A 24,869-nucleotide genomic window follows, 5' to 3' on the forward strand; every position below is an offset into this window, starting at 1 on the left:
TCCATTTCCCATCTGTATGTCTGACCGACCACTATTACATTTTCATTGCCATCGTAATTCTGTACTCGATGCTCGGTCTCTTCCCACGACCATTTATATGTTTTCCTATTTCTCCTTACTGAAAATCCCCAGTAAGCATTTCACCACTGTTCCTCGAGTAGCTTCCACATTAAAAACTCGTGCCTTACCACCATAAGTCAAAACTGACAACACACACCTATAAGTCGCTCCTCCTTCAATACGACACAACACGTATTTCTGTCTGTCTGAAATAGATACGACAGCTTGGAAGGCGAACTCACAGTCAAGGTAACACATGGCGCTACGGGAAAGTTGCCTGTCATGTGCCTGCTGACACGCGGCCTATCTGCAACTCCAATAATTCTGTTCATAATTCGCATTAAAATGCTATCGTTAATACGATGAGGTGAAAAGTATTATTTCAAACACCAGCAAGACTGTACCTACAAGCCTAACCACACACTCTGCATCCACATTCATTTACTTAACATCGTCCGAATCGAGTTTGCCATTGCTGGTAGGTTCTTTACGGTGGGATTTAATTTAACAGTCCTTTCTGACTTTGAAAATCCGCAGTTCCATTGATTTATTACTTCTGTACCCGATCTCACAAGATACCCTCACTCACAATCGTCTCTTTATGAGGGCTCCGATAGGGCTCCAAATATCTCGCCATATCTCAGTAAATAAGAAAATTATATTATTTCCAAGATATTAATCTTTCCCCAAAACTATTTCATATTTACACACGACCGCGTGGTGTGCGAGCACCCGAGAAACGAGCACTACCTTGCAGGCTTGCTGAGGCTGAACTCACTAACTGCATCAGCGAAATCCGGAAGGAGCCAGACCACACACTTCTCATACAATGGGGCTTCCCCGTCAGCGATGCTAGCGCTCTAGAGCAAAGATGTCTAGGGGTGGAACCAATCTGTCTGGGAAAGGATCCATGTCTGTAATGGTACACATCGCGTCGCTAAATGTTTCCAGAATATGCATGAATTAAGGAGTTTTGGAAGTGGAATTAAGGAATTTTGGCAGTGATATGAAATGAAAATGACACAATTGCCCCCCCCCCCCCCCCCACTCCCCAACAGGTAACAGAAATATCTCAGAAATCGAAATGTAACTACAGATCGGAATGTATGGCTCATAGTTCAAGTTAGTAATCTGACTGACAATATTTTAAGTGTCGTCTATTCCCACCAGTCTATAATACTTACGAAGCATGTTTATACACTGATGAGCCAAGGAAACTGGTACACTTGCCTAATATCATGTAGGGCCCAAGCGGCACGCAGAAGTGCCGCAACACGACGTGGCATGGACTTGTATAATGTCTGAAGTAGTGCTGGAGGGAATTGACGTCATTTCCATAAATCCGTAACAGTATGAAGGGGTGGAGATCTCTTCTGAACAGCACGTTGCGAGGCATCTCAGACGTGCTCAATAACGTTCATGTGTGGAGAGTCTGGTGGCCACCAGAAGTGTGTAAACTCAGAAGAGTATACCTGCTGCCAGTCTGTAGCAATTCTGGACGTGTGGGGTGTCGCATTGTCCTGCTGGAATTGCCCACGTCCGTCCGAACGCACAATGCACATGAATCGATGCAGGTGATCAGACAAGATGCTTACGTACGTGTCACGGGTCAGATTCGTACCTAGACGTATCATGGGTCCGATATCACTCCAACTGCACACGGCCCACACCAATACAGAGCCTGCACCAGCTTGAACAGTTCCCTGGTGATACGAAGGGTCCATGGATTCATAAGGTTGTCTCCATACCTGTGCACCTCCTTCCACTCGGTACAATTTTAAACGAGACTCGTGCGACCAGGGAACATGTTTCCAGCCATCAGCAGTCCAGTGACGGGCCCATACGAGGCGTAATGTCCGTGTTGACGGGTCCAGGCGAGGCGTAAAGCTTTGTGTCGTGCAGTCATCAAGGGTACAGGAATGGGCCTTCGGCTCTGAAAGCCCATATCGATGATGTTTCGTTGAATGGTTCGCACGCTGACACTTGTTGATGTTATAGCACTGCAATCTGCAGCAATTTGCGGAAGGGTTGCACTTCTGTCACACTGAGCGATTCTCTTCAATCGTCTTTGGTCTCGTTCTTGCAGGATCTTTTCCCGGCCGCAGCGACGTCGGAGATTTTATGTTTTAGCGGATTCCTGATACTCACGATTCTCGTGGAATGCTCACAAGAGAAGATCCCCACTTCATCGCTACCTCAGAGATGCTGTGCCTCATCGCTCGTGCGCCGGTTATCACACCGCGTGCAAACTCACTTAAATCTTGATAAACTGCCACTGTAGCAGCAGTGACCGATCTAACAACTGTACCAGACACTTGTTGTCTGATACAGGTGTTGCCGACGGCAGCGCCGTATTTTGCGTTTTACATATCTCTGTATCTGAATACGCATGCCTATACCAGTTTCTATGGCGCTTCAGTGTACATGACTTGAATTGTTCAAGAAAAATCATGACATTTTACAGTCTTCTTTAGTTTTAGTCCATATCCAAATCTCTTGGAATGTTATTTTCAGAACTAAAAGAAACAACAGATCAAACACATACCATTACATTTCAAAAGAAGACGTCAATGAACCAGAAAAGCTCACATGTGGTTCACATTCATAGTAGATTATTTTTGTTCATGCGCCAATGCTTCACAAGCAGTCTTATTTAGTATTACTAGTTGAAATTTAAGTAAACATGAGAGGCAAAATCTGACAACAGGAGAATTTGTGAAAAGCTATGTGCAAAAAGTGAAAAATCATTGTGCTGTTGCTAAATGCAAAAATGCTTCATATAAAACAGCGGGTATCATTTACCATTCATTTCCAAAAGATGAGATAACTGCACTGCAAATGGGTGCTGTAAAAGCACTGCTCCTTTTAATGTGCATAATGCACGGATTTGTAGACATCGTTTCCTTCTCGAAAATTATGAACGGGGCTTAAAAAAAAAGTTCAAATGTGTGTGAAATCTTATGGGACTTAACTGCTGCCGGCCGGAGTGGCCGTGCGGTTCTAGGCGCTACAGTCTGGAACCGAGTGACCGCTACGGTCGCAGGTTCGAATCCTGCCTCGGGCATGGATGTGTGTGATATCCTTAGGTTAGTTAGGTTTAATTAGTTCTAAGTTCTAGGCGACTGATGACCTCAGAAGTTAAGTCGCATAGTGCTCAGACCCATTTGAACCTTTTGAACTTAACTGCTAAGGTCATCAGTCCCTAAGCTTACACACTACTTAACCTAAATTATCCTAAGGACAAACACACACACCCATGCCCGAGGGAGGACTCCAACCTCGGCCGGGACCAGCAAACACAGTCCATGACTGCAGCGCCCTAGACCGCTCGGCTAATGACAGGGCTTAAAAATGAGCTTTTGCATTTTCTTTGAAAAGATAAGTAAAGGGTTTTTTGCCATCACAAAAGAATCCAAATTAACGTGGAGTCGCATTAGAGGTGATGGCAAGCACCAGTAAGGAGAGCTGCCAGCTACTCATAGTCTTTAGAAACACGTTCCTGTATATTAGCGGCTTTGGAATTATTCGCGCATTGTTTTTTATTTTTATTTATTTATTTATTTTTGTCTGGTCTAGCAGTTGTATCTACAACGAAAATTCAATTAGTTCGGTCGACCAGCAAGAGGTAGTTCCTGACCTAGATATTACTGCTAAACGGCCGGACTGGGTAGCCGTGCGGTTCTAGGCGCTACAGTCTGGAACCGCGTGACCGCTACGGTCGCAGGTTCGAATCCTGCCTCGGGCATGCATGTGTGTGCCGTCCTTAGGTTAGTTAGGTTTAAGTAGTTCTTAGTTCTAGGGGACTGATGACCTTAGACGTTAAGTCCCATAGTGCTCAGAGCCATTTGAAACATTACTGCTAAACACGAAATAGAAAGATTAAAAACTAAGGTAGAACTGCCAAGGAGGGGAAACTACGCTTTGAAAAGAAGTAACAGGGTCCAGGAAGCCAAGTATTCGAAATATGCCGTGGAAGTAAACAAATGTGCTTCTGCTACATCCACACGACTGCTCCACATTTCGCAGCTAGGTGCCCGGTAGTGGGTTCATCGAACCACCTTCCACCTACTTCTGCGCCGGAATAACGGACATTTAAATATTTCCTCGCTAGCTGTGATTTCTCTTATTTTATTACTACGATCATTTCTCCCTATGTAGGTGCGCACCAAAAAATGTTTTCGCATTCGGAGGAGAAAAATCGCGATTGAAATTTCATGAGAAGATACTACCACAACGGAAAATGCCTTTGTTTTTATCACTAACATCCTAATTCCCGTATCCTATCCCCGGCACTCTCTCCCCTATTTCGCGATATCACAAAACGACCTGGCCTCCTTTGAACTTTGTTGATGCTCTCCGTCAATCCTACGTGATGTTAATCCCATACTGTACAGCAATTCTCCAAAATAGGACGGAAAGGCATAGTGAAACAGCCCTGTTGCATTTTGTTAGTGCTCTGCTGGCAAAACGCAATCTATAATTTGTTTTATCCACAATAGTATTACGTGATCGTTGCAACTAAAGTCATTCGTTACTGTAATCCGGAAGTATTCATTGGACTACTCAGTCTTCAGAATTGTGTGATTCATCTCGTGTCAGGAATCTAGCGGATTCTTTTTAGTACTCGTGTAGATGACTTCACATTTTCATTACTTACTGTCAATTGGCAGTTTTCTTTTGCAACAAAACAACAAATGAAGCAGCGTTTCACACCGAGCTAAATTCGATCTTACATTGACAGTTCGTTGAGTTCACTCTCAGAGAAACATCTCTTCGATTTAGAATACACCACCGGTGGCTGATAACTGGATTTCCAGACAGAGGCTTACTTCTCTTCCAGTTGTCTGGTTCAATGGAATAAACAGGTCTGAACCGACTTTTGCAGTTTCCATGGGCGACATGTCGCTTAGTGTGATTGAGCGATGCTAAAATAATTTCTACAATAACGTCAGAGATTCCTGAAATGCACAACGAAATGGTTTCCCTCTCTCTTCATTAGAATAAGTCATCTGAACATAAAAGCTAAAACAGCAAACGTAATAAACAACTTGCCGCGAAGAAAAACCTTCAGTGGATATTGGTAAAATTTCATTGACGAAGACCTTTGACGGGGCGCTAAAAATGGGTATTACACTGTCGTCATATTCCTCGTCAAATTTCAAGATGGCAGACGAAAACTTGTTATTATGCGCGACAGTTGATAGTACCGCAATGGCACTGCGTGTGTGCCTGGAAGAAAAGCGGCAGAGAAAAGGAAAACATACTTGGATGGAGCCCTAGGTATTACGTCGAGACAGTAAAAGCATTCAACAAGATTTCTGACGAAAGTTGCAAGTGGAGGAAGTCAAGTCTTAATATGTGAGTTACTTACGAGTGGATGAGAGTGTATGTCAGTATTTGCTCAGTAAAGTGGCTTCTCATCTTACAAAACCGAATACTTTCTTGAGAAATGCTATATGGGCAGAAGACAGGCAAACTGTGGCACTTCTTGATACAATAGAGAGCTACTCTAGTTTACAACAAAGCACTCGAATATCACATTATATACTAACAAAAATTATTCCAGAGACGTCTGAAGCGATTTATAAAGCATTGAAGAGGGAACATGTGAAGGTAAATAAATGTTTATTGTACTGTATGGGCAATAAGAACTATTTTTAATTTCGAATAATTTAATTAATGAAATTAGTATCCCAACAACTACAAAATTAATAAAAAAGTAGGGAACAGATGAAGCGCTTATTAGAATGTGGCATCCAGAGTTCAAAAATAGACAAAGTAGGATGAAAAGCTACGAAAGAACTTTTTATTCCTCTATTCCGGCTTGCTGAAAAGCTGCCCGGCCGTTTCCAGGTGTCGAGGTGGATGGCGGTAGCTATAACTGTGGACATGAAGTCGCCTTCAGCATGTTTCACCTGCCTATCAACACACAATAAACAGCACGCACTGTGCCCCTTGCCCATCCCACCACCCTAGTCAAAGCAAGTTAATTTAAAAAAATAGTCGAAAGAACAAACCAACTTTGAAGCCATGTTCACAAACACACTACAGAGACATCAAATAGCTGTAGCGACGCCAGCGCTCGAAGCGGTTACATTTCTCATTTATGATCAAATCTACGGCGAGGCCCCTGATTTGGTCATATTTATTTGACGACAGGCGAAGTTTGACAAAGCTCTCTATTAAACCATCAAATTTCTTTGACACAAATATTTGGCATATCAACTTTGACAAAGAAATATCATAGTGTAGTACTGGCCTAACAAGGGAATGGTCCAATAAGACATGCCTAAACCTACCCTGAAATTTTTTACGCAGGAAGAAGATAACGAAAGAAATGCTCTGTAAAAATTTTAGCTGCAAAGAAGCACTGCAAGTATTAAAAAATAGCTGAAAATTGCCAAATTCTTAGCACTCCAGGCGGCAGTAGAAATGTACAAATGTACACGCCTACTGGCGCTATAGGAAGTGCGCATGCGCAACTAGGCACACCCACCCACCCACACACACACACACACACACACACACACACAGGCGGAGGTCGGCGGTACATTTGTAAACAGGAAACAGGACACAAACTGATCGCAACTTGTAAAGGATGTTTCAGGTTACTGTTCGTTGATAGTTTCTCTGACACTACAGTACATAGTTACTACTCTCTCGAATTAGCCACTCAAGTAACATCTGTTACAAAATTATCAGTTGCTTTTTTGCAGTAATGGTAAGTAATGACAATACAGACAAAGCTGAATTAATATTTATTGTGTTTTCTTAAGGCATGCCTGCTAATATTACCTTTTTTTCTTCCAGTTTCACAGTAATGTGGAAACCAATTAACGTTCTGAATTTAACAATGATTAAATACGAAGAACGGGGTTTCCAGTCGAAATCATCTACTTCTCCTGAGGACGTACATATGTGTCACTTGTTAGTTGATGTCCTCGACATTCATTCAAATGATATCGACATTTCGTCTGAAAATGTGGTTCCTAAAAATAAGTAGGAAATAAGTGTGACGATTCGATGAATTGTGGTTTGGACGACGTCAGTTGCGCAAGTAATAGTTTTCAGGAAGAATTCCTTCCAAGCCTAAAAAGAAAAAACGTACTGCAACAGCTTTCGGAGACAATGAAAAGACAATGAAATGTTGGTTAAACGAAGGAGGGTAAAAACGCTTCAAGTTAACGCAGTGTGCAAAGGCGTTTTCGTTTGGTAAAGTCGGATCGTGAACGGTACAAATGCATGAAGTAAGAAATATGCGCCAAAGGGAATAAAAAAACTGTTCGAAAGATTTAGAACTGCTCTTGAGAGGTTATGCACCGTTACCGATGGAGATCTACAAGACTGCCCCTTCGAATTGCATCTGACATGAACATTGCTAATTTCCAGGCTTCGTCGACCTGGATTCGCAGTTCCAAGAAATCGTACAGAATAGGAAGTCGCAAAAGTACCACGTTCACGGCACGTAAACGTGTTGAGCAACTGCCAGTGATAGACAGTACCATAGAGAAATTCATAGCTGACGTAAACACGAAACGTGCTGTTATCTCCGCAACTGCTGTTTATAACGCTGATCAGTCAGGTTTCGTGAAAGAACTGCGTGCACACCGCACTTTTATCATTTGGGGGTGAAAAAAAGAAGGAGTCGGTTGCACAATCAATGAATGCAGAGGCACATTCATACACGATAATGCCACGCATTCAGTGGTTCACTGCTTCCGCAGCTGTATATCTGTCTTCAAGAACCGCAAGGCAGACTAGGACCAAAAATAAAAAAATAGACTGTTTAGTTACAAAAATCGTCTATCAAAACCTGAAACAATGGCAAAGAATAATTCAACACTTCGTTCGAACCGTATTCCTACCAGCTACAGAACCTAGTTCATTGTTTTTGTTGGACTCATGGTCTGGACATAACGACGCCTCTGTTTTTGTGGAGGACAACGAAAAATTTGTAGATGTAGTGTGGATCCCACCTGGAACTATCAATTCAATCTCTCGATAAAGAATTTTTTTGACAGTGGAAAGCATTTTTCAAGAAATTATCAGATAACATAATTTCCGATATATCTTTCTCTCATTTCAGGTTTATCAGCGGAACAGTATTCTTAAGCCCCAGTCATTTGTGCCTTACCAGTTTTCTACGCCACACTTTACGAATTTGATCAAGTATGCCTGGTATGCAGCGCAACATGCAGAACAATGGCCGGGACCGTTTCTGACTCCATCTCAGTTCTGTCTAAAGAAAACTAATGGTTGCTACGAAGTGCCAGAATGCTTGAGTTTCTCGTTTGTCCGGTATTATAAGGAATGGCATACAGGAATTGTTATAAAATGTAGAACTGTCAGACACATTTCATTTCAATAAATTAGAAGTCCCCACTGATGGAAGCCGTCTGTGACTTCAAACACTGCCATGATTTTATTCTCTCTACTAGCTACGTGGTGAAGATGATGAAGAAATTGATGAAATGTATGATGAGATAAAAGAAATTATTCAGGTAGTGAAGGGAGACAAAAATTTAATAATCATGGATGACTGGAATTCGAGAGTACGAAAAGGGAGACAAGGAAACATAGTAGGTGAATATGGATTGGGCGTAAGAAATGAAAGAGGAAGCTGTCTGGTAGAATTTTGCACAGACCATAACTTAATCATTGCTAGCACTTGGTTCAAGAATCATAAAAGAAGATTGTATAGATGGAAGAATCCTGGAGATACTAGAAGGTACCAGATAGATTACATAATTGTAAGACAGAGATTTAAGAACCAGGTTTTAAATTGTAAGACATTTCCAGGGGCAGATGTGGACTCTGACCACAATCTATTGGTTATGAACTACAGATTAAAACTGAAGAAAATGCAAAAAGGTGGGAATTTAAGGAGATGGGACCTGGATAAACTGACTAAACCAGAGGTTGTACAGAGTTTCAGGGAGAGCATAAGGGAACGATTGACAGGAATGGGGAAAAGAAATACAGTAGAAGAAGAATGGGTAGCTCTGAGGGATGAACTAGTGAAGGCAGCAGAGGATCAAGTAGGTAAAAAGACGAGGGCTAGTAGAAATCCTTGGGTAACAGAAGAAATATTGAATTTAATTGATGAAAGGAGAAAATATAAAAATGTAGTAAATGAAGCAGACAAAAAGGAATACAAATGTCTGAAAAATGAGAATGGCTGAGCAGGGATGGCTAGAGGACAAATGTAAGGATGTAGAGGCTTATCTCACTAGGGGTAAGATTGATACTGCCTACAGGAAAATTAAAGAGACCTTTGGAGAAAAGAGAGCCACTTGTATAAATATCAAGAGCTCAGATGGAAACCCAGTTCTAAGCAAAGAAGGGAAAGCAGAAAGGTGGAAGGAGAATATAGAGGATCTATAGAAGGGCGATGTACTTGAGGACAATATGATAGAAATGGAAGAGAATGTAGAGGAAGATGAAATGAGAGATACGATACTGCGTGAAGAGTTTGACAGAGCACTGAAAGACCTGAGTCGAAACAAGGCCCCAGGAGTAGACAACATTCCATTAGAACTACTGACAGCCTTGGGAGAGCCAGTCCTGACAAAACTCTACCATCTGGTGAGCAAGATGTATGAGACAGGCGAAATACCCATAGACTTCAAGAAGAATTTAATAATTCCAATCCCAAAGAAAACAGGTGTTGACAGATGTGAAAATTACCGAACTATCAGTTTAATAAGCGACGGCAGCAAAATACTAACACGACTTCTTTACAGACGAATGAAACAACTGGTAGAAGCCGACCTCGGGGAAGATCAGTTTGGATTCTGTAGAAATGTTGGAACACGTGAGGCAATACTGACCCTACGACTTATCTTAGAAAATAGATTAAGGAACGGTAAGTCTACGTTTCTAGCATTTGTAGACTTAGAGAAAGCTTTTGACAATGTTGATTGTAATACTCTCTTTCATATTCTGAAGGTGGCAGGGGTAAAATACAGGGAGCGAGAGACTATTAACAATTTGTACAGAAACCAGATGGCAGTTATAAGAGTCGAGGGGCATGAAAGGGAAGCAGTGGTTGGGAAGGGAGTGAGACAGGGTTGTAGCCTATCCCGGATGTTATTCAATCTGTATATTGAGTAAGCAGTAAAGGAAACAAAAGAAAAATTCGGAGTAGGAATTAAAATCCATTGAGAAGAAATAAAAACTTCGAGGTTCGCCGATGACATTGTAATTCTGTCAGAGACAGCAAAGGACTTGGAAGAGCAGTTGAACGGAATGGACGGTGTCTTGAAAGGAGGATATAAAATGAACATCAACAAAAGCAAAATGAGGATAATGGAATGTAGTCAAATTAAGTCGGGTGATGCTGAGGAAATTAGATTAGGAAATGAGACACTTAAAGTAGTAAGGGAGCAAAATAACTGATGATGGTCGAAGTAGAGAGGATATAAAATGTAGACTGGCAATGGCAAGGAAAGCGTTTCTGAAGAGAAGAAATTTGTTAACATCGAGTATAGATTTACGTGTCAGGAAGTCTTTTCTGAAAGGGATCACCAATTTAGTATTGGAGGGCAGCGTGGAGAGTTAAAATCGTAGAGGGAGACCGAGAGATGAATACACTAAGCAGATTCAGAAGGATGTAGGTTGCAGTAGGTACTGGCAGATGAAGAAGCTTGCACAGGATAGAGTAGCATGGAGAGCTGCATCAAACCAGTCTCAGGACTGAAGATGACAACAACAGCCACGTTTATCAGAATGTACACGTGCAAGAATGTGGATATGAAGTTATTCGAAAAAGTATTTGTATAGTTTAAGCCAGGTTTTTACCAGAACAAAGAAGGTAATAAGCACGAGCAAAACAGAATTCTGTCTGGTGTGCCTCTTGCAGGCCTTTCTGCTGGTCGCTACTGCATCTACTTACGTGTCCCTAAGCTTCCCCAGTTACCTATCAGAAAATAGAGACCTGCAGTTTAACGTGGAATCCGATTCACATGTCTTTCGTGGACACTCCAACATTGTGAGAAGTGAATGCTCAGTTAAAAATCATAGCGAAAAAGTTTTGGTGTGAACAGGATGTGATCCTGCGCTCTCTGTATCACGAAGGCGCGTTTTGCCACTAGACCATTTCTGTTTTGAAAAAAAAAACTAAAAAAATATGCGAGCATTAGACCTTACGCGCGTAGTGGAAACGCTAGCTGTGTCACCGCGTGTGATGATGCTCGTCGTCGGTAATTGGTTTTCTGTTTAGAAATATCTCCTCAATGGCAATGAGAAGCGTGGGCAAAAAGGCAGCCGACATACGAGAAAAAATTTGGACCAGTGAAAAGGAGAGATGGAGAAGCAATTCCGTGTGAAGTGCACGATTTCCACGCATGTCACGATTCCATAGAAATTGAGACACTTGAATTCTTCCTTCCCTGCGTCATTTTGCATACTATGTCAAGAACAGTGCGCTTGCCATGCAAAATAATCCTCACAGCAAAGTTTTGCATTGTGGCTCCTACAAGGTACAGTTGTATCCAGTATGCCGAATATTAGCTACAAAAATTAAAAACTAATAATACAGCTTTCATAGGCTATGTTCGCTACCTCCGGTTCCCTTTAGTATGAATTTTCTGCAGATGCTCATTCGCACATGTTCGCTTCCATTCGCTCCATTGTAAACCAGGCTTTAGGTGCTTAACATTGCTGTCTGTGGCCTCCGGATAATTCCGCTACGCTTCGCTCCGTGAGTGATTCGCCGAATCGCGCTCTAGGCGGGCAGGGCTGTACAAACCGCTACAAACCGCTGTTATAAGCTGTTGTTCGTGCGGCAAAAATGAGTAACTTTAACATTTCCTGCAAAATACTTGCAGTGCCTCTTAGCAGCTAAAATTTTGGCAGTGAATTTCTTTCGTTGTGCTCTTCCCGTGTAAAAAATTTCAGGGCAGGTTTCGACTGTCTTATTGCATCATTCCCTTCTTCTTCTTCTTGCGTTACAGCCTCTGTAGGACCACAGGTAGCCCCTTCTTGGACTGCATTTTCCTCTTCTTCTCCCAGAACCTCTTCATTCTATCTCTTCTTCTCTCCCGCTCTTCTTCCGAGATCTTCAGTGTCCATTTCTCCTGTCGGCTCCACTGGTGACACTCTAATCTTTCCCTGTATTCTTCTCTGTCATTGTTATCCGGCATATTTGTCGGTGTATATTTGTTCCTCCAATTTTCTTTTCCTTCGACCTTGATCCCTAATTCCAACCAGTCCTTCCGCAGTTCAACAACCTACTTGGTTCCTGTCTTTCCCCTTGTCCTCCCTGTTGTTTCCCACACTCTCTTCGTCATTCTGCCCGTACTCATCCTAACTTCATGCCCAGCAAACCTTGCCCTTTTGAGTCTGATTTCCCCGGATATTGTTCTCATGTTCTGGTACAATTCTTCCCTAGGTCTTCTCATCCACCTCTCTCCACCTCCTTTGGGACCTAGTATTATTCTCAGTATTTTTCTTATTTCTTTAGTTGTTCTGCCCCATTTCTTCCTAGTGTCGTCGTCTCAGCAGCATATAATACTCCATTCCTCACTGTTGCCTTGTAGCGACTTATCTTTGCCTCTGTGGATATATTATTTTGCAGATGGCTGACCCCATCTTCTTTATCCTCTCTGTTATTCCCTCCTTGCTCCTGTTCCTTCCTGTTATAAATTCTCCCGGGTATTTAAATTTGTCCACCATTTGCACAGTGCCTTCTGGTGTTTCCCAGTCTGCAGTGGTATTTAATGACTTTGTTCAAATGGCTCTGAGCGCTATGCGACTTAACTTCTGAGGTCATCAGTCGCCTAGAACTTAGAACTAATTAAACCTAACTAACCTAAGGCCATCACACACATCCATGCCCGAGGCAGGATTCGAACCTGCGAACGTAGCGGTCGTTCGGCTCCAGACTGTAGCGCCTAGAACAGCACGGTCACTCCGGCCGGCAGTGTGTTTGTCTTGTTATAGGCGATCCTCAGTCTCCCCTTTCTGGCCACCTTACTTGTAAGATGTTCTAGCTCTTGACACTTACAAGGGGAGGCCAGGACGTTTGGAACGCGGATTTACTGCAAACTTCGTACAATCGTAGTACTCCATGAGGACAGCAAAATATGTAGGCAGTGGCGCGTACTTCTCAAGCGTTATTGAGGAAATCGCAAGATAATTTCGGTGGTCAGAAAATGTCAGAAACGCTTGTCGTGGTGTTATGGGGCAGATTGGACTGAGACATGAATGTTAAGAAATAAATGCGATACGTTGCGCCGATTCCGAGTTATTTAGCATTGAAGTTAGCCAATGAGGTCGGTGCGCGCGCGAATTCAAGTTTCTGCTAACCTAACAAAGCACTCGTTAGGTAACACCGCCCCTGGCACGCCGCTTGTATGTGAGCGCGCGACGCCCCGATTGGCTAACGTCAATGCTAAATAACTCGGAAACGGCGCAACGTATCGCATTTTATTCTTAACATTCATGTCTCAGTAGAATCTGCCCTACATCACGGCAAGCGTTCCAGACATTTTCTGACCACCCTATATATATGAGTCTTGCGCGGGTATTTCAGTCTGCAGAGCACTTTCCAACGAAAGGCAAGGGTCCCCAATTCGAGTCTCAGTCCGGCACACAGTTTAACCCGCCACGAAGTTTCAAGTTAATCGAGAGTCAAATGTTCGTGATAATGAATACTCAGTAAATATAGGGAGAGAACAGACTTAAACAATACTTTATGAATGGATCACTTAAATAAGTTTTCCTAAGATCCCCACTATGTGTTTTTGTGTGAGATTTAACCCTCATTTACCTCCCACTCTATAAAAAGTCATCATAATACCAAAATTATAAACCAACAAACAGTTATCCAAGTTAAACTCACATTCGAACCTTTGACAAAACTGAACTGTTCAACTGTAACTGGTCTGAATACAGCTTGTCTTTGTATTAAATGCACAACTGATGTAAAACAATTATCTGCCCCTAATTAACATTTCCACTTACCTCGCCTCTCGGCAACATTGTTGCAGATTTCTCGAAAGCACAAGCAGGCAGCGGCTAAGCTAGATTTCTGTTTTTTAAATAAAATTTCCAATCAACCTTCAAACTGTTGCATACCGTACAGTGCAATTTGGTAATGCGTAACGAGAAACCTCCTTTAAACTGCGGGTTGGGGATAGCAACAATTCCTATGAAACGCTGTTCCAAGACAATTATATTAGAATAAAGTATATATTCAAAAAGACAGAGTAAAACTTCGCGTGATCTTCACACATAATATTGCTCCATATAATACTATGGCTAACAAAGTGGACAGTGATTTAAAAGGTACAATGTTAACAGAAAATTTCTACAAAAACCAAACAGCTCAATCAGTTGATATGTTAATGCATCACTCAATGAAGTGTGTGATCCTTCTCTCAGCTCTGAGCAAGTGGACAAAGTTAACTAGCTGAAGATAATCATTCAAACAAACCAGCTGCGCAACGCTCACTCTCACCTTTTGTTTTTTTTTTTAAAAAAAAACGTTGTTCAAAATTTATATTCTTTTCGCTTTTCAATACATACATCATATTCATCCATGCTGTCCTTTACAATAATTCTTTCTTCATCTAACAGATACAAAGACAAGTCATCAGAGCACTACTGATTACATCCATTGTGGTGTCACCGCCAGACACCACACTTGCTAGGTGGTAGCCTTTAAATCGGCCGCGGTCCGTTAGTATACGTCGGACCCGCGCGTCGCCACTGTCAGTGATTGCAGACCGAGCGCCGCCACACGGCAGGTCTAGTCTAGAGAGACTCCCTAGCACTCGCCCAAGTTGTACTGCCGACTTTGCTAGCGATGGTTCACTGACTACAGACGCTCTCATCTGCACAGACGACAGTTCAGCATAGCCTTCAGCTACGTCATTTGCTACGACCTAGCAAGGTGCCATCTTCAGTTACTATAATTACTTCATGAATGTATTCTGAACAGATAATATTGTGAATCATGTACCGTCAAGAGCGACGTTCATCATTAATGGATTAAAGTTAAGTATGAAACTAATGACGTCCGCTTTCTGAAATCTCATTCCTTGTCATGTTCCAGACCTCACGTCTGTATGGTTCTTCCCTCCTCACGCCAGCCAGCGTGAGTTAAAACGCGTGCATTTCGGCCTCCACTCGTAACACGATGTTGGCTCTTCTGCTAACACAAAATCCATCATCCACCACATTTCAGCTAAGGAAATATCAGAAACTTCCTGCTATACTGAAATTGTAGATCGGACTGAGAGTCGAACTAGGGCCCTTTGCCTTTCGCATGCAAGTGCTCTACTTACTGATCAACCCTAACTGACTGACGCCCCGTCCTCACAGCTCTACTGCCTCAGCACCTCGTCTCCTACCTTTCAAACTCCACAGAAGCTCTCCTGCGAAATTTGCTCAGTACGAAGAGCTCGGTCCGACACTCACTTTTTATCTGCGAGGAAGTTTCATATCAGCCCACATTCCGCTGCAGAGAGAAATAAGTATCTGACTGTGCAGAGGCTAACGTGCCCTTTCTCTCTCTCTCTAACGCTTATACCTATAACTTACAAAAGTCAAAATGACATGCTTACTTTACTGTTTCATGCAAAAATATATTGTAGGTAATGATTTTAGCAACTGAGGAGCAGTGGGTTGATCAAATGCTCTGGTTCTGAAAGGAAACCAGAAGGGAATACAACATAGTTCCAAATTGGACTAACATTATATGTTGAGCTGAATATGATTTACGAAGCGAAAAACATAGTCATTTACTAAGTGAAGTGTTTGAAGCATTAACGTGAGGAGCTGTTACACTAGACCTGGGACAACTTGCTGAGAGAAAATCTCAAATTTCGGAGGCACTATTCTACACGCAAAAATACGTAACTGCAAGATAGAAGCTGTTGTGTTGGCAGAAGAGCCAACACCGTGTTACTAGACGAGGCCGAAATGCACGCGTTTTAGCTCACGCAGGCTGGCGTGAGGAGGGAAGAACCATACTGACATGAGATCTGGAACATAAGGAATTAGAATTCAGAAAGCGGATATAATTAGTTTGATACTTAACTTTAATCCATTAATGATGAACGTTGCTCTTGACGGTACATGATTCACAATACTGTCTGTTCAAAAAAATGGTTCAAATGGCTCTGAGCACTATGGGACTTAACATCTATGGTCATCAGTCCCCTAGAACTTAGAACTACTTAAACCTAACTAACCTAAGGACAGCACACAACACCCAGCCATCACGAGGCAGAGAAAATCTCTGACCCCGCCGGGAATCGAACCCGGGAACCCGGGCGTGGGAAGCGAGAACGCTACCGCACGACCACGAGATGCGGGCACTGTCTGTTCAGAATTCATTACAATTAGTGAATATGGCGCCTTGTTAGGTCGTAGCAAATGACGTAGCTGAAGGCTAGGCTAAACTATCGTCTCTGCAAATGAGAGGGTATGTAGACAGTGAACCATCGCTAGCAAAGTCGGCTGTACAACTGGGGCGAGTGCTAGGGAGTCCCTCTAGACCTGCCGTGTGGCGGCGCTCGGTCTGCAATCATTGATAGTGGCGACACGCGGGTCCGACGTATACTAACGGACCGCGGCCGATTTAAAGGCTACCACCTAACAAGTGTGGTGCCTGGCGGTGACACCACAGAAGCTACCAAGTGGCCTCTCTTCAATAAGGATGAAAACGAATTCTAAGCACTTTTCACGTCCTAGGAGGTTCATAAAAAATTGCATCAAATCAAACGTTGAATGATTTTCATTTGTTAAAGTTAAAAAATAAAAATACAACCAGTTATGGAAGTCAGAGGGCCTGCAACAACATTAACAGAGAATTCGTTTGGAGTCTGTTATTAAAATTCCCAATCTAAATTTATTTACCCGTGTGCAAGATAGACTAAGAACTTTCTCAAGTATGCTAGTGACAAGAAAAAATAAAAGAAAGAGACATATAGTACTGAAAAAAGTGAACATCTCTAAAGAATTTCAGAAAACGAATGATTTAGAGCTCATTTGCGACTTACGGATTTTATGTTTTTCGACTGGTGTCTTAAGACGGTGGTATATACACTGAAGCACCAAAGACTCCGCTATAGGCATTAGTTTTCAAATATAGAGATATGTAAACATGCAGAATACGACGTTGCGGTCGGCTATGCCTATATCAGACAAAACGCGTGTAGCACAGTTGTCGGTTAGTGCTGCAAGAATGGCAAGTTATTTAGATTTAAGTGAGTCTAAACGTGGTATTATTGTCGACGCACGAGCCATGGGACAGCATCTCCGAGGTAGCGATGAAGTGGGGTTTTCCAGTACGACCATTTCACAAGTGCACTATCCACATCAGGAATATGGTAAAACATAAAATCTCCGACATGGTTGGAGAAAGATCCTGCAAGAACCGGAGCAGAGGCCACTGAAGAGAATCGTTCAGCGTGACAGAAATGCAACCCTTCCGTAAATTGCTGCAGATTTCAATGTTGGGCCATCAACAAGTGTCAGCGTGCAGACCATTCAACGAAACATCATCGGTATGGGCTTCCGAAGGCGAAAGTCCACTCGTGTACCCTTGATGACTGCGCGACACAAAGCATCACGCCTCGCCTGGACCCGTCAACACGGACATTGGACTGTTGATGACTGGACACGTGTTGCCTGGTCGAGTCTCGTTCCAAATTGTATCTAGCAGCTGGACGTGTACGGGTATGGAGACAATTTCGTGAATCCATGGACCCTGCATGTCAGCAGGGGACTGTTCAAGCTGGTGGAGGCTCTGTAAGGGTGTGGGGAGTGTGAAGTGATATGGAACTCCTGATATGTCAACGTACGACTCTGACAGGTGACACGGAGAGTAAGCATCCTGTCTGATCACCTGCATCTATTGATTTCCGTTGTGCATTCCGACGGACTTGGGCAATTCCAACAGGACAATGCGAGATCGCACACATTCAGCATTGCTACAAAGTGGCTCCAGAACACTCTTCTGAATTTATACACTTCTGCCGGCCATCAAACTCCCCAGGCATGAACATTATTGGGCATATCTGAAATGTCTTGCAACGTGCTGTTCAGAAGAGATTTGCACTCCCTCGTACTCTTACGGACAGCCCTGCAGGAGTCATGGTGTTAGTTCCCTCCAGCACTACTTCAGACATTAGTCTAGTCCATGCCACGTCGTGTTGTGGCATTTCTGTGTACTCGCGGGGGCCCTGCGCGATATTAGGCAGGTGTACCAGTTTCTTTGTCTCTTCAGGTACTTACCACAAAGCGGTCTCTTGTATGGATGTGTTAGTATCTCTGTCAGTGCGCTCATATCATCAATAGTCATCTGAGTCCTTAAAAGATCCCTACCCCATGAGAATCACTGATGTCTCCTCTGGTTGCTCGTTGCATTAACCTCTGTCGGATGCTAAAAGAGCGAAACGATTTGGAGCAACTTAAATTGTCATTATTACTATTCCTCTCAGTTTTATTAAGCTTGTTCTTCTACATACACTTCACTTCACTTTGTGGTAGCTACTATGTCTTCCTGTTTTCAAGAATATATTTTATAAGAAGTTAAATTGTTCATCTGTACTGATTTCTTGACAAATGCTACCCACAGGTTTCCCTATAAATTTACACAAAATAGTAATCAGTAACAATTTTGTTAATGTACTAGTTTTTTCTTGTATTATCTCCACAGAAATGAGCCTGATTACTGAGCAGCATCATTATACATACCATTAGGGGTATTGCCAAAGAAGCGATAACCATTACACTATTATGTTCTGTTCTTTCTGGAATACATTATTTTTGGGGGTGCATCAAGTTACCCATCGTTAACTCTTCGTACATATGCTCAGCCATTGATGATAATTTTTCATGTTTCCTATACGTTCTCGTTGTGTTGCCCCTTTGTTGAATGATTCCATTTTGAGCATGAGTTTGGGTAAGCCGCCAAGTAAGCAAACTTGTTACCCTTCACTGTCACCATGGTCAAAGTATTTAATACTTGTTGATAAACTACACAACGATGGCATTGAGTATGTGGATTAGCCTTCTGAGCCTCTGACTTTGAATTATGTGAAAATCAGACAACATTTTATAATTATTTAGTTAGAAATCTTATTCGTTTCTTTTTTACACGAAGAGAAACAATATGTTTGGTCAAAATTATCTCCAAGAGTAATTCCCAATGCAACAGAACTGGGAATCACGGCAGAATTAGAAATTATGGGGTTACTTGCTGGGAAAAACTATGAAATCCGAGTAATTCTCATTGATAAGGATGGTGGTAGTTACCAAACAGATGTGCCAGAAAGTAAAGCAAGAACTAAATGCATAGGTAAGTTTGAAGATAACAAATCGCCCTGCCTCCATACATTTTTTGTTGTATCTCAGAAAATCTCAGGCTGAAGTGATGGAAATGCAGAGAAAACGATCACCAGGGTCAACAAGTCATCTGCGTAATATGGATATTCTGAAAAATAGCAAAAAAAATTTTGCTTAAGCTATTAAACAGAAACTGCTGGAAATGATCTTCGGTATTTGTGTTACAATGAGAAAGAGCACAGAAATGGTAAACCATATTTATGTTTATAATCCACACGTTTCCTTACTACGTGAGGTCCGTTTTAACTGAGCCGGAAATATAGAAATGTATATCCTACTGTCAATAGCAGAGCTGTGGTCGCTATTTAAGGCACAAACTTTGCATTTAATCTAATTTCGCAAATGTTAACTTGATATGTCTGTGGTAAAATATCTCACTATCCTTCAAGTTAGCCCATACTAGCAATAGGTACAATAGGGCAGGATGTGTCTCCCAGGAAAAATGGGTCAATCAACAGGGAAATTTATCGCTTGATTTTGACTCCTAAGAAGGTGTATGACGTAAGTACTCTATGCCTGCTGTTAACATAAGATGAGGCCGAGGAATCTCACGGTTGCCATTACTGATATCGTTGCATGTTTTAGGGCAACGTAGCAGCACGGTTCTCCACGTACTGGAAAGCTAATACTACAGTCTGGGATCTGGACGGTTGTATGATCAGCGCATTTTTTATCAGTCAACAGTGAAGTAGAGTGTGGGCGTGATGTACACGTCATACGTTGGAGGAAGAACGCTGGCGGTTGGGCACGCTGTTGCCACCTTCCGACTGCGAAGTGGAGAACGCTGCTGGCAGTACCGAAGCTACGTGACTGAACGCAGTTGTCGCCTTTTGAACTGCGCCAACACTCACACGTTGCCATAGAGACGTGTACAAATTCACGTCAAGCCCACGTTAACTCCCTGGGGTCTTCTTTCACCATCCAGATAAGAGCTCAGACCAGATGCAGTGGAGAGATGTGGCTGTTGGAGCGTATGTGCTATGAATTTCGTGATGGTTGAAATGTTGGAGCTACACAGGTTTCACTTCCAGCAGTGACCTTGTATATGGTATTGGGTTGAAGTGTGCCAAGCCGTTGCAGGATTCTACACAGGATGACTATCCCAGAAGTGGACCAAATGTGTACACAACAACTGTGAGGCAACAGTCTGAAGATATCTGTAATGAAAGCACGAGTGCAGCTCAGATAAGAAAGGAGGGTTCAGGAGCGCCATGCAAGGTTTTCAAATCCTGTCATCCCTTTCTGACGGTTCTGTGAATGCCTGGCAAAAATAATCTGCATTCTAGTTTTCCCCATTTTGTGCAAAGCTGGGGTTCTATTCAAATGTCGAAGGTCCTCGGCAATAGTGACAACGTTGAAAGGAATAAAGGGCTGCAGGTTTGAATTTGTGTTAAGGAGGGTATTGGAGTTAGGTAGTCCGTGCAACTGCGACAGTCAGAACGCTATGCTGGTATAATGGCTAGCATACCTGCCTCGTGTGCGGGAGACCTGAGTTGAAGTCCCGGCTGTGACACAAATTTTAATTCATTGTTTAAGCTTCTGTCCTTATTGAAGGTAGAGCTGAGACTCATACGTCTCTGGAAAAATGTTATTCCATCGTTCTAGTTTCTTTTATCAATTAACTGCAAATTACTGCAGACGCATGTGCTTAGACCACTTTGTTTGCAACAACTAGTGACCACCCTCTTTTCCTTACTTTATTGTGGGCACAAAAATTCTTGTGACCTTTCTCAGAGAGTCTCTGTAGGCTTGGTTTCATTGAAGCCGAGCAGCATATATTGTGATGCCTCTGATGGCAAATATTAAATAACCAGGTAACAAATGTCGCCTGTCAAAGTCATGGTACTATACGTTTACTTAAATTCCAGAGCACGTTCTCTTATGTTAATGGAAGTGCACAAGCAGTGACCCTCCACAGTGACAAAAAATGGTATTGCTTGCGGCTTACCAGATGGAAGCATGATTGTGTCCGCAGTCTCGCATCCAATGTGTGAGTGTCTCCTACACTGTGAGCAATTTTCCTTTTTGTTTCTAAACTTCATAATTCTCTGCCATATGCCCGTGACATTACTGTCAAAATTCTCTTTAAAGTAATACCTAGAGACTAATGCAGACAATTCCTTGTCACGGACTGCCTGTATCATGGGTGGAGAACAATTTTCAACACTATTGTTGAGGCTGCTTTCGTAATGCGTCCATGAGCAAGTCCTGTGCTGTCCACCCAAAATGTTTGGGAGGGGCATTGTTTATTTCCTCTTTTACCCAAGCTAAATATAATTTTCTGTCATTTTCATTGTATTGCCATTTTTTCTAGAGGCAGGTTACGTGGAGCCTGCAGGCAAGCTCGTCGTAAAAGTAATGTAACGCATAGATGATGTGAGTGGTGTTTTAAGGCGCGAAACGGGAGGTCATCAGTGTCCGTCCAAGTGACCACAATAGGATACCAATTTCACTCCCAGATTCGTTGAAGTCTTTCGAGCTCAGTAACAGAGCGAGAGGCACAGAATGCAGGGTCATATCAACAAGAGAGTATGTGGGATATAGTGAACCTACATTGTGACCAAAGATCATTTAGCAATATCGACATTTAGTTTTCTGTTAATGAAACGATGTCAAAGCTGAACATACATGTCATATCGAGATTTCCACGATCCTTTCTTGTGCAAAAGAGCATTATTTTCTGCCTGTCAGCTGTTTTTTGTTGGATTGTGGTTCGACTAATGCTACTAGATTTATCAATCCGAGTCATAACTTCAGATTGGGAAATCATAAATGCGCTATAAACGAAAGTCGGTAGGCGTGTTTCTACATCTGAAAGATGGCGTCTATTCAGATTTCAAGGCAGTCGCATAAGAATGCCACTAGTATCGCCACTATGAGGACGTAAATCGGGTTTGCTTTAAATACACGCTGTAACGGTCGTAAGCGTTAGTTACCTTTGATATTAGATGTAGTGAGTTGATATAGTTCAAGAATGCGTTTAAGGCGACAAAAACGCCGTTCTCGACACCTCCCTGAGTTTGAACGAGGTCGCGTAATAGGGCTAGAAGACGTTGAATATCCTTTTGGGATACTGCAGAAAGACTTGGCAGCAATGTACGCCTAGCCGCTGTACGTTATTGCTCGCAGAGGTGGTCGGGAGAATGTACGGTCACAAGAAGGTAGGGCCCCAGACGGCCAGTTGCACTGCCGAGAGGGAAGACCATCGGTTTCCAGCTTACGGATCTGGCACATCGTACTGCATCTTCAGCAGCAATTTTATCAGTAGTGGGCACCACAGTGACACAATGAACTGTCACGAATCGGTTACTCCGAGGACAGCTGCAAGCCAAATGTTCTAAAGCTTGCATTCCACTGACCCGCCATTTGTTACACCACTGGCGTTGAGCGAGAGCTCATTGGAGGGCAGAGTGGAGTTCCGTTGTGTTTTGTGACGGAGGCTGGTTCTCCCTCGTTGTCAGTGATGGCTGTGTGTTTAGGAGTCCAGTTGAGCTCCTGCAGCCAAGCTGTCTGCGTGATAGACACACTGGACCTACACCTGGAGTCATGGCCTGGGGTGCGACTTCGTATGACAGTAGAAGCGTTTTCGAGATTATCCCACGCACCCTGGATGCAAATCTCATGCCGATCTGGTTATTCTAGGTGTTATGCTGCCATTCATGAACAGAATTCCACGGGGTGTTTTCCAACAGGCTAACGCTCGTCCACATACTGCTATTGTAACCCAACATGCCCTGGCCTGCTTGATCACCGGATCTGCCTGCAATCGACCACATACTGCATATCATTGAACTAGAACTCCAGCGTCATCCACAACCGGCATTAACCGTCCCTTTATTGGGCGGCCAAGTGCCACACGCGTGCAACTCCATTTCACAAACTGACATCCAGCACCTGTACAACGAAACCCTTCCACGTTTGCACGCTTGCATTCAACGTTCTGGCCGTTACGCCGGTTATTAATGTACCGCCACTTCGGATCTGCAATGGCATATCTCGAGCTTACGTTAATCTGTGGTCTTGCGATGTTAATCACCTAAGTTATGTTATCTAGTCATGCGTATACCGGGAATTTCGTTACTGTACATTAATTATTTCTTGGTGTTGTGATTTTTTTCCCTGTAGAAGCAACTGACCACCAATGGAAGACATGAAAATGACGCTGCTTTATTTCAAAATGATCGGTTTCGGACAATGTCGCCAACCTACATGCCAAGTTTACTTTCATATAGTATATGACAATCAACTGATAGTTGCGTTACGCAGGTGACTCTGTAACTACGATGTATGATTTCAAGTCCTCAGCTGCAAGCAGTTGAAAATTCCACTGTAAACCGATAAATGGCGCGTTACTTCTAATTTAAAATTCTCGCTAATGACAATTCTGTCGGGATATGTAAGTGTAAACAGTAGTAAGTGCCAAAAATAAACCGGCCAGTAGCAGCAACGCGTGCAATGTCCACGGCAGGAAACTGGTTTTCAGGAACGATTTGCACGGATCTGAGGACAACGTTGATAAAGATCCACAATATACTCCTGAACACAAATGTGCTTAAAAAGTTGTTGCTAATGAGGTAAACGAGAACATCTATTTAGGCAAACAAACGGTATTAAATAGTGTCGCTCATCATTGTTTACGTAAGTTTGCGTGTCAGGATGTGGACCTAGACACGTTAAAGGCCACGCTTAACACTGTTCATGTGCTGCTGTGATGAGGTTACTAAAATTAGTTTTCTGTTATGCTGAATGATGGAGTAAGCTTTGAGGTTATTATAGCTTGTTATTGCTAACGCAAATGATAGTGTCAAACACTGCAACAGTTCGAACCTTTTAAATTTCTGTTTTTGAGAGATATCACGGTAACGTTGCATTAATTCGTCCAGCAACTAAACAGTGGAAAGTTAGTGGTAGCTCATCTCAAGTGCACTCAGTTTCCAAGTAAACAATGTTAAGTACCGACTGATGAATTTTTAAGAATAGAATTGTGGGCAGATTTATCATTTTAAACACATGTCGTTACTGTATATATGTTTTAAAACAATTCCTTATACTTGAAATGTCTTATTTATGCGATTTTATTGAAACTTTACTGCGCGATTTCTCGAAATATCCAACATGTCCCTTCTCGTTGTTTAGCTTCACGACATTGCCCGAAACCAATAATTTTGAAATGAAAACAAAACATCTGAACAAAAGTCATACAATATTTATTAAAGGAAAACACCGGCATTTGACTTCGACGCTTTTATGCCATTTTCAAATATTGTACATTGCAAGTCCTGCAATATACGTTAATGACATAAAATCATATATTTGACAATGGCATAAAAGGCGGAAACTTGGATTGTACTCAAATAAACAATGAACAGTCAATTGGCGGTGTGTTCCTCGGAAAAAACCATAAAACAGTGACAGACAGTCACAAAATACTTAGTGGAAGATTTGTGCCA

At 42.5% G+C, this 24,869-nt stretch overlaps 1 protein-coding gene across 2 annotated transcripts in view; it reads left to right on the top strand.

Moving 5' to 3' along the window:
* LOC124619917 (immunoglobulin superfamily DCC subclass member 4-like) overlaps positions 1 to 24,869 on the top strand; it is a 265,451-nt gene that overhangs the window by 60,546 nt on the left and 180,036 nt on the right. For both annotated transcript variants that reach the window (XM_047146553.1, XM_047146552.1), the window contains exon 7: positions 19,174 to 19,372. In XM_047146553.1, the coding sequence (XP_047002509.1) occupies positions 19,174 to 19,372 (199 nt within the window). The remainder of the gene's footprint in view (positions 1 to 19,173; positions 19,373 to 24,869) is intronic.

The sequence above is a fragment of the Schistocerca americana genome, chromosome 6, assembly GCF_021461395.2.
Source record: "Schistocerca americana isolate TAMUIC-IGC-003095 chromosome 6, iqSchAmer2.1, whole genome shotgun sequence".
In the NCBI taxonomy this organism is placed as follows: Eukaryota; Metazoa; Arthropoda; class Insecta; order Orthoptera; family Acrididae; genus Schistocerca; species Schistocerca americana.